The sequence below is a fragment of the Nymphaea colorata genome, chromosome 11 (genome assembly GCF_008831285.2).
Source record: "Nymphaea colorata isolate Beijing-Zhang1983 chromosome 11, ASM883128v2, whole genome shotgun sequence".
Classification (NCBI taxonomy): Eukaryota; Viridiplantae; Streptophyta; class Magnoliopsida; order Nymphaeales; family Nymphaeaceae; genus Nymphaea; species Nymphaea colorata.
The window spans coordinates 13658928-13672066 of NC_045148.1; the positions used below are offsets into that span (position 1 = coordinate 13658928).

The 13139-nt window shown below is 39.3% G+C and overlaps 2 protein-coding genes across 3 annotated transcripts; both read right to left on the reverse strand.

The window, feature by feature from the left end:
• Positions 1 to 2627: 2627 nt before the first annotated feature.
• Positions 2628 to 4554, reverse strand: LOC116264053 (uncharacterized). Of its 2 annotated transcripts, none has more exons than XM_031643973.1 (3): positions 3901 to 4554; positions 3293 to 3376; positions 2628 to 3082 (listed from the first exon to the last, which is right to left on the reverse strand). In XM_031643973.1, exons 1-3 carry the CDS (start codon positions 4486 to 4488, stop codon positions 3023 to 3025), a joined length of 732 nt encoding a protein of 243 aa, XP_031499833.1. In that variant the 5' UTR covers positions 4489 to 4554; the 3' UTR covers positions 2628 to 3022. The 2 variants fall into 2 exon arrangements, with proteins under 2 accessions (XP_031499833.1, XP_031499832.1); XM_031643972.1 differs by having other exon boundaries at positions 3895 to 4554.
• Positions 4555 to 5895: 1341 nt separating this feature from the next.
• On the reverse strand, positions 5896 to 11280 carry LOC116264052 (uncharacterized). The gene is made up of 5 exons (XM_031643971.2): positions 11191 to 11280; positions 9248 to 10124; positions 8734 to 8934; positions 8442 to 8637; positions 5896 to 6328 (listed from the first exon to the last, which is right to left on the reverse strand). The coding sequence occupies exons 2-5, from the start codon at positions 10112 to 10114 to the stop codon at positions 6126 to 6128; spliced, it is 1467 nt and encodes a 488-aa protein (XP_031499831.1). The 5' UTR covers positions 10115 to 10124; positions 11191 to 11280; the 3' UTR covers positions 5896 to 6125.
• Between the last annotated feature and the right edge of the window lie 1859 nt (positions 11281 to 13139).

Sequence of the window (13139 nt, forward strand, 5' to 3'; positions counted from 1 at the left end):
ACGCAGTCGAGAGAGACTTTGTTGCTTGTTCAAATTGCTAGTCCTCCGCCTGACGCAACGCTCCGGTAGCCCGGGACGGCTTGTTCTAATGGTTCAAGGTCCTTGGTGAGCTACATATGAACGCCACTTAAAAGTAATATCACACCTCTTTCTTTTTTCTCAACGTTTACTTCATTTGTTTTCTTCCCATCAACTTCAAAAGTCAGATAGCGTGTTTCAGTAATTCAAGTTCCTTAAAGAAGCCCATATATGAACTGCACTCAACATGGCGTAAGAGAGGTCACAACCTTGGCCTTTTTGTTTCGCAGCATTTACTTCATTTGTGTATTGCCCTCATCACTTTCAGACGACAGCAAGTTGGTAGCAGAAGCGCCAAACGGAAAAAATGCACTCAAGGAAAGAAACCACCAAACATACTAGAAAATGAAGGTAAACAGCCATCATTCTGATGAAATCTATTGGCTTCAAAGCTTCTCATTGGAGAAAAGATGAGCTGTGTTGAGAATAATTTGAAGATCAAAACATTTCAAATTAAAACATCAACTTATAAATCCGTCAAACCCACGGCTGTTCCTCTTAACCCCAGCATGCTCCTTTCTTCCCTTTGAACGCGCATGAGGCTGCACACCGGGTGCTTTTCAGAATTGCTTCACTGCCTGTCGTGTTTTTCTTGGGTCCCCTCATAAGATTTCCTGACAAAGACATAAAAGCCAGATCCTATCTTAGGTAAGATACAGGCAGCTCTGTTCAGGTTCCTTAAGAAAGCACATACAACACAACTGAACAATTTGAGAAAGAATTTTGTCTGGATTTAACCACTTAAGTAATCAACTGACTGCATGTTAAAACAAATGAAATCTTTTTTTCCTGTCTGATAAAAAAGGATCTCATGATACGATATTACCTGGGACCCCATATCCGAAATTTGTCTACGAAAAGATAAAAGAAAAAGAGAATTGTAAACACTTGATAACATATCCTTTTTTGAATTACACTCCTGGTCATTAAGCATGTGACTCCTGGCTGCATGTCATCGACGGAAACACACTAAGCCAGACCGAGCGAGCGAGAGAGAGCATGGCTGCTTTGCTGCAAGGACTCGGTTAACACGGAAATCCAAAAGGTTTAGGAGGTTCTTTCTCAAGGCCGAGAAGCTGATCAAAAATTAGATTAATTTGAAAATTTCAGGATGAGTAACTGTTTTTCGATCAATTTTAGATCCTTTTATATTTGGAGAACGTGGTTGTTCTGCAATGCGTCTGCTGCTTGTTGATATCGGGCTGATATTGTCCCTGTTAAATACCTTTTCTAAAGAATCTTTTTGGTTTCAATGGCATGGAGTCACTAGAACACCTGTAGATAATCTCTGAATTTATCTTAATGCCTATAGGGTTGATTTTCTCTCTGTTAAGTATAGAATGGGAATGCAAGCAATAGTTTTCATGGGCATGCCCATGAAAACTTTCATATGTTAGGAAAATCTGGTGGCAAAAGCTCCATGTTTTGGGCCAGCAGCTTGTCAATCTTACCAAGTTGACGAAAGAGTAGGATCTTAAAACCACCCATGGAGGCGCGTCCTTATAATTTTCTAGTAGGCATCTCCTGGACGGCGTACAACTTTGCGTGCGTGAGAAGGTTTCAGTAATTCAAGGCGTATCGATCGGTACAGCATGAACAAGGGGTTAAAAGGACGAAGAAACTTGGAATGTAGGAAACTTAGTTGCGTTAAGGACGACAGCAAAATAATTGACACGATCTATCTCTCAAACTAAGAACCAGGTCACTGGACCATTTCTGACAAGTTTGAAATTCTCTCTCTCTCTCGCATTCACCTCTTTTCGTTATGCCATGACGCTCGTAAATTATTCGAGTTAATGTAGATCACCCCTTCAGCCGCTACTTGCCACATCTTCTTCACTTGCGATCTCATCAAGGGGCAGATTGCCATCGCTGGGTCTAACGAATGGACATTTTGTCCTATTTGGCTCTTTAACTTCTGGTAAATTCTTTGGATGGCTGGGTATGTTGCCATTTTCGGCGATACATCACTCGTCCACGTTGACGAGTTAAGAAGGAGATTGCCCAACAATGTACGGTCCTGCGTGCGGCTTTTGGATGCACATGTTCTGAAAAGATGTTGCCTGTTAATTTTAGTTCACAACTTTTCACTATTTATTATAGCTTTTTGTTTCAACTCTCTCTTGGACCTTTTGGATGTTCTCATTCTTCTCTCTCATATTCTTAAAGCTGACCTCTCTTTCCCAAATATTGTCACGTAAAAACATTCCCCACTTTTAGGGGATTTGAAGAACAAGGCATCTCAGTACCATAGTTCGCAACCAAAAGAAAGAACAATTCCTTTTGTTTGACGCGCTGGTGATTTGCTCTGTTTCCGACCTATGAACTCCTCTAAACTAAGTGATGAATGATGCCGTCCATGTTTGCTGATGCATCTTTGGGGGACACCAATGTGTCACAGCGGCTTTTTTTCAATATTTCTTTTCTATCGGCCAATACGCAATCTCTATTGTTGATAATTGTGAGGTGCAATCAAAGGAAACAAAAGGGAGACAGAGAAAAAGAGAATTTGTCACATGAACACACGTAAAAACAAGGTGTCCTGTCACTTTTAAAGGTACTGTCCTTAAGATACATGTAAGCAGATACAGATTTACCGAACAAGAGCAGTAAACAAGAGCAAATATGGCCATGACAATGAATGAAATGTTGGTTACAATGGTGCCTGCCCTCTTTTAGCTATTGGCGGTGAGGAGAGCACGCGGTTTGAACACATCTCCACCTTACGAGTCCGAACCTCGAGGGGAGCGACTTTCTTTAATCATCTACCTATACAATTGTAATGAGACCGAACGGGGTTGGTCGCCTTAGGCCATTGCAGGCACTTACCAGCGAGGCCTACACACACAGACACACAGGGTGTTCTCGCCAGCCCAATGACAACCAGGTTTTACTTTGGCTTATCACAAAAAGATTAACTTAAGAGGGAGAAGAAAACGTCCAACTAGATTTCCAATTCTGTGGAGCACTTCTTCTTCAGAGATGGGAAATACATAGATGTAGCCTGCACATTTTGAGAAACAAAAAGAAAAGTGAATAAATGCTTCAGGTTAGAACGAAAAGGCAGCAGGAAGACGATGATTAATACCTTGCAGTTTATGATATTTTTTCCTAAAATTTGCTTTTGTTCATTTTAAATATTTTAACAGTTTGGATCTTATTCCTTGCCTAGACACTACATTTTTGCTTGGAAAACTGTCATCAATGATGATACCTTGATGCTGCTCCATGATTCGTAGGCCCTCTCGTTGAGCACAATATCCTCATAGCTGACATCTATTTGACAGTCAACTGCAACCTGCAGAAGTAATTAACAAACCCTGGTAAATGTCCAGGTAGATATGCAAAAGGGTCGCACCTAAAACAGCTAAATATTTGTTGGAAACGAGACCAGAATGGAATCTACTACATCTAAAAATGTCAAAACGGCTAACACTAAATCTGGCTTGTAAATTGCATACTTATGTCCAACTATGTCTGAATGTGCAAAAGTTCATAGCTAATCCATTAGGACCAAATATTTAGCCAGTAATTAGCACTTTCTTCATTTTTAGGTAGAAAGTCTGTCAACCTCAGAGGTCAGCTTAGCGCTTGTGTATGATTTTCATGAGCTATATACATCTGCCTCAAGAATTTGTAATCGGATCCTTATCGCCAAACTCTTATCCTATCCAGCGCAGTATAACGCTGGCCAAGACCGAATCGTTTCAGAGTCCTGTCAGTGGTGATGCTGATGATGGTGGTAGTGGTGATAGTGATATACATTTGTATGCATACTTTATATGAATTACAGATTGGGTCAAAAGATCACCAAACCTTAACCTTTGGCAAATTGATATGCAAAATACGTGCATGTGCTCTGACGCTTCCTATGAATCTCATCTGTACAAGGCCATTTGTGCTAGTGAAGTTATTCAGGAAGCCTTCTTTAGCCACTTGATGTAGATTCAGCCGATCTAATACAAACTGCATTTCCACACTAACATTCTGACTGTGTTCTGGTTGATAAAAGCTTGGCATCTGGCCGACTCCAATTGGAATCCCTCTGTAGAGAACACTGTATCTCGACGGGTCGTATCCTATACCGAACTTATTGCTGTTCCAGGCGTTCAGCATTAGGGAGAGGTTAGAAGAGAGGTAGAGATCAGAGGTTGACGACTCTTCTAGCTTATAGGAGTCAAAGCGCAATGTATGCAGAGAGAATTCCGGCTTCCGGGGTTTCAGCAGGAAGAAGATGATTCCAGCAGCTGCTCCAAGTACTGCTACTGTAAGACAGACAAAGAAAAGGAGAAAGAAACAGAACCTCCTCAATGAACAAGCATTGCCCTTTTCTTGTAAAGATGAACCATATGTTTCCTGATCTGTCATTGCCATTTTTTGTTGGCAGATGTTGCTAATGTGCTGCTCCATAATGTGATAAAAGGAGGTCGTGAATTGAAGATTGCCTGTGTTTCATGATTCAAGGATACCATGATCGTAGATCTCAAGACCGGGATAAGCAAATTACGCACAAAGCCAAGTTATTTATATGCAAATCTTCGCAAGCACTGCAAGTTTGTGCTTGGAGGGGAATGTGGTCCTTCCTTCATTTGCAAAAGTAGCTCCTCATCTTTATTCCTTTCTTGGACATTACCTTCCGAGTTCCGACCTTTTTTGAACATGACTTGAGGGTTCCGGTGTGCTTTGCACCACATGGTAGAAAGGTATCCGGATGCGGCTTCGTGTAGCGCTTACTACATTTTTATTGGGGTTTATTCAACACTGCTCCACACGTGTCAACCGACTCGCTATCATTTCCGTTTTTGGTAATGTACATCAGTATGCGGGAGTATAAGCAATCCACACAGTGTGAGTGGTCGTAAACTAAATCTTCGTACCATAGGCTTGTAATTTGCAGTCACCAAAGAGATGAATATTGTAAGGAAATACGAAGGGTGACAAGTCGCATTATGTTCCTAAAGTTTTGGCTTCTTTGTCTGTTTTCGCAAGCCTTGGTGGCCAGAGACTCACCCTTATCACGGGGGAGAAAGGGAACCCAAAAGCTATCTTCATCATTGAAGGCTGAAGCACCAGGCTTGCGTATATTGGTTTTAGCCAAGAGTTAAAAATGCTCATCTGAAGGCCACAGCATGTAGCTTCTCAGTCTGCAATTATTGCTTACAAGATCGAAGCTGATCATATGCTTTAAAGGCGTTAACTTTCGCCAGGGACTGCTTAAGAATTAGGCCTGTTTGTCTTACACGTGATAAAGGACCACCGAAATCAATGACTTGCGAAATGAGGAGAGCTTGACACGAGTTCCCTGAAAAACAAAGGTAAGTCGAAAAAAAAGACTCTATGCAAACCAATTTGAGCGGCTTTATGCAGATGGAAGTACGTTAGATTTTCAGCATGATCACCACTAGGTTGTTCAAGTCCTTGGATCACATTTAAACGAAAATCAGATTGTGATAAACACACCCGTCTCACATGACAAAATGTTTATGCAGAAACCACAAACTTTCTAAGGACAACGCACCAAGGGAATATATGTCCGGCACTAGCATAACACGAGAGCGTAGAGCTAGCAGCAAATCCAGCGACATCCCAAAATACCCCAGGTGCTTTTTAATCCAAATGTATCGAGTCCAGGAACTAGGAGTCCACGTTGCTTCAGGTATTAATTGGACCAAACTTACAAGCAGAACTGGGAATTTGAATTGATTAGCCTGGCAGCTAACAAATTTGTAGGTCAAGTTCGTTGCAATATAGCCGAGACAGAAGCCACATGGTCATTGCAAACAAACAGCAAAGGACAACTGTACCATGCAAAGAAAATGAAAATATGCAATCCAGCAAATAAATTACTGCTGATTTATTCTTCACAAACACATATATACATTTCCACTTGGTGGCCACAGATGGGCGCTTTAACAGATCAGCTTGCTCAAATACCAGACAGGATGAGATGAATTGTAGAGTAATCAATGATGTCTTTGCTACTGAGATCAGATTCCAAGATGGTATGCACAGGTTGGTCTAGTGTAGTAATGAATATACAATGAAACTCAGGTAAACGCCAACATCTTAGTTCCTACTCTAGAGTAGATGTTATTCAGGGCACAATATAGTGGTTCAGCTGCTTTCGGCTGATCAACGGTTCCAAGGAGTATATCAGTTGTAGTAAGATATGGATCGCCATAGAATTCCAAGTTTGTGTCCATTCTTGTCACGACAATGTTGCCTTCAAGAGAAATCCCAACAAAAGCGCCTGATTCACCATATATTAGGACACAGTCATCAAGTGAAAAGACCCACTAAATGAGCAACAAAAAACTCATTAAAAAGGAAAACATTAAACTCAAAGGAGAACAAATATAAAGTCTAAGCACTCAGGAATTTGTACTTTCAATAAGGCATAGTTCACATGCATGCCCCAACAGAAGAAATTGTGTGCCAAGCAAGGGTTCAGGATAGATGTGTTATTATGATATTAGATAGGTAAAACGTGAGGAGGTTATGGACATCGCATCAAGTTGGTGGATGAACTTCTAAAGCACAATAAGTCCCACATATACATATTTGACATTTCTATGCCAAGAAACATAAAGATTAGCGGTTAACGTGAACCCAAAAACCCCACTAGATATATACAACATTAAGAAGAAAACCATCTGCAACAATTATGATTGGTATGAAAGATGAAATGCATCTTTTCGTTTCTAACATGCCTGCTAAAAGCAAAAGATTAAGTCTATGTCGCATGGGTGCGGGGTGCAGCAAGTTCCAAAAAAAATTGGGTGCGGGTACAGCGAGAGCATATAAATATGTATATATATATATATATATATATATATATATATATATATGTGTGTGTGTGTGTGTGTGTGTGTGTGTGTGTGTGTGTGTGTGTTATTTGTTATATAAGTAATTTTATTTGTCTATATTTTTAAACTTTTGTTGTCAAGGTTACCTTAATCATACAAAATTCAAAATTTTATTAAATAAAATAAGGGGAGAGAGAGAAAAGAGGGAAAGATAGGAGAAGGAAAAAATGAAAAAGAAAAAGAGAAAAGAAGAAAGGGTGCACGGTCAGCAGCACCAGATTCGGTTTGACCAACTCGGGTGTCGTGTCGGGCCACACCCGCACCAACATCGGTGCGGGTGTACTACCATAGTTGACGCACTCGTGCGACTTAGGATTAAGTGCCAATTGCCAACCTCCAGACCCAAATTCAGAAACTAAAGCGTTAAAGTGATCAATAAAGACTACCATACAAGAGTATTCAGTCCACTTACTACAGAGGCATCCAGTCCACTGCTACTCATAGCTTGGTATCCATCATGAGTCATAAAAAACGGAGAATAAGTCTGAGAAATTTTACAGAAGAAGGAACAAAACTGAGTAAACAGACGAAGATCAGGAATGAGAAAAGAGTTCCTGTCAAGGAAGGGAAGTTGACACAAGTAAAGCAAAGGAAAAAAAAGTGCATCGGCAGAGAAGGATAAGAAGTATGAGAAAAAAGGAAGACAGGAGTAGACCAAGCACGGATACACCCCATCCACCAACAAATGTCAAAGTTACATACAGAAATTTTGAAACTTAATATTTAATAATGTGGCACGTGATTTTCTGGAAATAATTAAAGTGACAGGAAGGGTCAACAAAGAAATGACAACTGAAATGGCACGGAGAATGGAGTAATGGATGAATGAGAAAATGAAAAGCACCGAGAGAGAGGGGTAGCGGAGGGGGACAGAGAGAGAGCTCATGAAAACAGATATCCGCATTAATGAGTATAAGATGCTAAACAGGCTGACTCTATCATGAAAGCCAGTAAACACACCTGAGATATACAATTCAGGCAATAGGTTGACCATGTTGATTGATACCTAAGAATTTTCTTAGGAAATCAAAATAAAATTCAAGATGTGAAACCGAAACAAGAAATAACTAGTCAATGATACCTAACAGTGAATGCTGAACTGTTGAGTTATGGCCTATCCAAAAACATAGCCTACCAGAAAGAATCAACTGCAAAGATGTGTGCTATCAGCTTGTTAAATCTTATGCCTTTATGACATGCAACCCATCTGGGTGTCACAGTCACAGGAGAACCTGAGAGCCTGTCATCAAACTGCTCTGTTCTGAATATTAATGTGACAATAAATGAATCATGACTTTAGACTAACACGAGTTGCTGATCAGTATAGGCATATACAGTGAATGCATGCCTATGTGTTCTAAATTTTCTCCAAGCACTGGATGATCAAAAGCAATAACCTCAAATAAGAACAAACAGCAGAAAGACGGTACATTCACAATGGCTTAAGCACATCATGAAGGTCAGACATATTATGAAATAGAACATGAACTCACATACCTTTGCTGCAACTGTAAGTGTAACACATGCCTGATCCTCTATCTCCAGCACGTAGATCTGCTTCCAACACTCTACCAACAGGCCCAGCTGCAGCACTCATACCAGCACCCAAAGAAAAATGCATGCGGCTGCTGAATGTTTTCACAGCTTTTGAACCATGAAGCACAATAATGAAGTCTGTTAGCTCACCCCCTATCTGTTTGATATTGCACATCAGAAAACAATCGTTTCAGTTTCTGTTGTCTTTTTCCTGAAAGTAAAAACTAACAAATATGTACTTCAAAGATTTCACCTGTGCTCCCCAGCCTAATCCTAAAGAAAGTATTGCAGATGGTGCTGACCAGGATCCATCTGACCTCCGAGCAACAACCAAACCAGTACCAAGCTTGTAAGTAAGAAGCATGCCAGCTTTTGCAACTGTTATAATAGCAAGCCCTCTAGCTCCTTTAAGGACAGCAGAAGGTATTGATTTTTCCGGATCTAATCTTGCAGCCTGAACATGAATATTTTCAAATAAAATCAGAAATGAAGATACTGATAAAATTAGCATTTTTCTAAAACACTGACAGATTTCAAAGCCTTCCATGCTAACAAAGACCTTACACTCAAAGCAAAACCGCTTGTTGAATAAACTTGGCCTAAGCTATAAAAAAATCATTCTTCCACATACACGGTTGGTCATGATAGGACTTCTTTTAAGCCAATGAATTCATCTCAATCATAATGATTGCATACTCCAAAATGTTCAGAGATTCCCAATTTCCCACACAACATGGTAGCAATTTATGAGTCAAAGAAGGACTCACCTGCCAGTAGCTTATCAAAGCATTAGTGGCCTTATATATTTCCTGTTCCATTGATAAACCCACAGGCATATTTAACCATCCCCTCATACAAGTCCAATCAATAACATCATGCTTCGCAGTCTGCACAGCATTGCTGATTGTGTAAATAAGGACCCCTTGAATTGGATCCAACCTCTCGTAGCAGGAGTCACACACTCTCTGTGGTTTCCTCTCTCTGAATTTAACAGGTAACAAACATCTTCCTTTTGTACAAGTTCTACAGAATATAGCTCCACAAAATCTACAATGGTGCCTGCCACGAGTTAGGGGCGTGAAGGGAGCATTGCACTGCATGCAAGCAGCTGCTGAACTATCTGGAAGCCATTCGGGAGGTTCTGCCTGTAGGATCTCCCGATAAGCAATAAAACCGTTTCCTTCCATGTCCAGCATAAGTGGAGGGGCACTTGGCATGTAAACTGAAGCATGTAGAAAGCTATCTCCATTATTCTCAGATCCTAGAAAAGACACGTTTACACGACCACTTTGTCTATCATCCACATCACTGGTATCTTTACTTCTACCCATTAGAATAGAAAAAATTCCACTCAACACATTTTTCAAATTCACTTCTGGCTGGCGATTCAGTTGTAGAGAATTTGTGCAATTCCCACTTGAGTAGGACTCATCATCAAGATAATCTGAGTCAGGAGTGAAGTGATAAGGATATTCCTCTTTGAATGAATGCAAAGCTGGGCTACAGGACTTGCTATCTTCAGTGTTTGCAGTAAAGACAGGTCTAGTGCCACTCTTGATGTATTGGAAATCTCCCTCATCATTATCCAAAGGGCTAAGCTGAGAATATGCAACTCGACCATCTGATGGTGTCATGAGTTTGGTCCTAGATTGATGATAAGCAGCAAAGACTAATCAGCAAACAGTCAGATTCTGAGAAAAAAAAAGTTAGCATAACAGAGCAACTTAGGATATCTAAACAACTTAGGAGCCAAAATTTTATGCTAACAAGATAAAAAACTGAATCTAAGTTACTTGGATAGAGCATATTTTTATACAATGAAACTTTTTGAAGGAAACAATGATGAATACCCAGATATCAAGCGTGAGAAGCATATCTAGAGCCTCGGCCTGAATTAATACATGACCACCGGCAAGTGAAAAATGTTATACCGGCTGCATCAGTACTCCATGAATACCACATGCCCTAAGAAGTTAGCCAGAACTAGCTTACTTGACGGTTGACAACCCAATTAGAAGACAACCTCCGACATGTAGAAGAGAGTATGGCGGCAATTTATGACGGTGACAATTTGATGACATTCATAACTTACTTCCCTAATCTTATCGATAGAAAAAGGTAAAAATACAGCTCTATAACAAACAACAGAAAAATAGGTGTGTACGGGATAAAGAGCCGAAGAAAAGCTCCTAAATTATCCAGAAATCGGTAAAATTAAGTTAATACAGGAATCCCAATCAACAGGGCATATGCAAGAGGAATCTTTTCTAGCTTTCGTCTACATGTCTAATCATGTGAAGATCACTTCCTCGAAAAGAGAAATCAAATTCACACCTATTCATGAGAGAACTTTTCATGGCTCTGCGATACAATCATGTACGAGAAAAGGAGCATCCAGAGATGAACAAACCCGAGGACCTTAATTGCGTTATCCTGGAAAAGCCGATACGCTCATGAAAAAAATAAATAAATAAATGGACCAAAATCAGAGAAGGTATCAATAAAGCAAACTCCAGTATATTCATGAAATAACTAATGGTTTCACCATCATCTTTCATCGTTCTAGGTTTTCTGAACAAGTATTGAATAAGCTGGAAAGAACAACAATTCACATAGACCTAGAATCCCAAAAAGGCAAGCCCGAAGACGGGGAGAGAACGTAAGAACAAAAAAACAACGAATTTACGATCCTAAGGACGCAAATGCTTACCTTCCTGGAGATGTCTTCAGTTGAAGAAATTGGGGTCGTTCTACCAGAACTTGGAAGGCGATAAGGAAACGATTGCGGGAAGAAGAAGAAGAAGGAAAATCAAGTTGGATCGTTCATATCGGTTGGGACCCGAATAGAAATTAGACCCGATTCGCACTCAATGACAAAGAGGGCGTATCTCACCGCCACATAAGCAGTGCAACGGGACACCGTTCGTCAAATTTTCTTGTTCATTAAAACTTTTGACAATTTTATGCATGAAGAATGAATTTTCACTAAATATTTCTAAAATCGTTCATAAAATTTAAAATGGTTCCGTATTCACATTTGCCCTGTAATGGAGCTGGAATTTTTTTGGTGAAAGGCATTATTACATAACAACCTAACTTTTGAATCTTTAAATAAATATACATAATAACATCAACACAAAATAAACCTTGTTGCTTCATGGGCCGTGTCGTTGTGACAAGAGGAGGAAAGTTCTGTCCTGGGTTTGTCCTTGAAAGTGAAAACAACTAACTGGCATGGTCGAATTCATATTCGAGCATCTAAGGGCCCTGGTTCGAATCTATCACAAGCATTTGCCGTCCAACTAAAGGGAAATAAAATCCGAGTCAAACTCGCACACTCGATAAAAACGAAACAGAAGAATTATCCCTTGAAATGAAGAAATGAGATTTGTGTGGAAATTTGTAAATCTTTTCTTTGTGCATCTCATCGTATTTTTCTTACAAATGGTATGTTTTGATAGATGTTTAGTCTAACTGTGGAGGCAAATATGAATTCTAAAATATCCCAATGCATTGCCTTGTTTTGGATATGAATGCATATGATTCTGTTTGCACTTGATGCTGGATTCGCAATAGGGAGAAGAAAAGGGTGAAAGATCCAGTAACAACATGGCCACTCTCTGGTAAATCTGAAGGTTCAGGGAGGCGCGTAAAGAAATGTGCATATTTTGTGAAATTTGTAATCAAATAACAAGTAGTTACTTGGCATGATTTCACATTATTTTGAATGACTAACGAAAGGCCGTTAAAAAAAGTGTTAAAACCTATTATTGGATCCCAACTTTCCAGTTCACAAAAGTGGCCATACATCTAAGATATGCAAGTTGAAAAAAAAAATCAGGAATATATATTAAAAACTAAAAACTCATTATTGAAGGCACCATAAGCCATTGTTGTGTTGTTAATGCTCCTGTACTGACTATTTTAAATGATAAAATGACTATTTAATGCAACTTTTTCATTTTCAGTCATCTAACAAGATCTAGCGTAAGGCAGATTTGAACTCTTTGTAGTTTATATACATAACAAACTTATATTCATCGAAGCAAATTTCGACCATAGGATACTTAGATAAGAGGGTACATGCCCTAAAAAAAATAAATAAATAAAAGGAGTGAGGGAGAGGCATGGCATCAGGCAGATGTAAAGCAAGTGGATTCCCATCCTACATGAAAATCCTCTCTCTCTCTCTCTCTCTCTATATATATATATATTGAATGGTGACTATAGCTTTTTAAAATCACCCAACCTAATCTGTACCAGAAGAACGATAAAAGGAAAACAAAGAAAAAAAAAAGTGATAAGCATTTTCATCAACTAATATTAGTTTACACATTTTTTTTGTTTTTCTCTCAAGCACTCATTTACTTTAGATAAATGGCCTTGATTAATGGCTAGGTGATTCTAGGTAACCAAAGTCATTGTTCCTTTATATATATGTAAAATGGATTTGTATAACTCTGACCTCTTTATATATATGTAAAAGGGATTTGTATGACTCTGACCTCTCATACACGCAGCCCAATGCATTATATCGAGCTGCTAGTATGAAAGTAAAATAGATAGAGGATTTCAGATAATATTTATTTATTTATTTATATGTGTGCATGTGTGCGGGCTTTATAATGACTAATGGCTGGCACTGAATTAAGGATAATA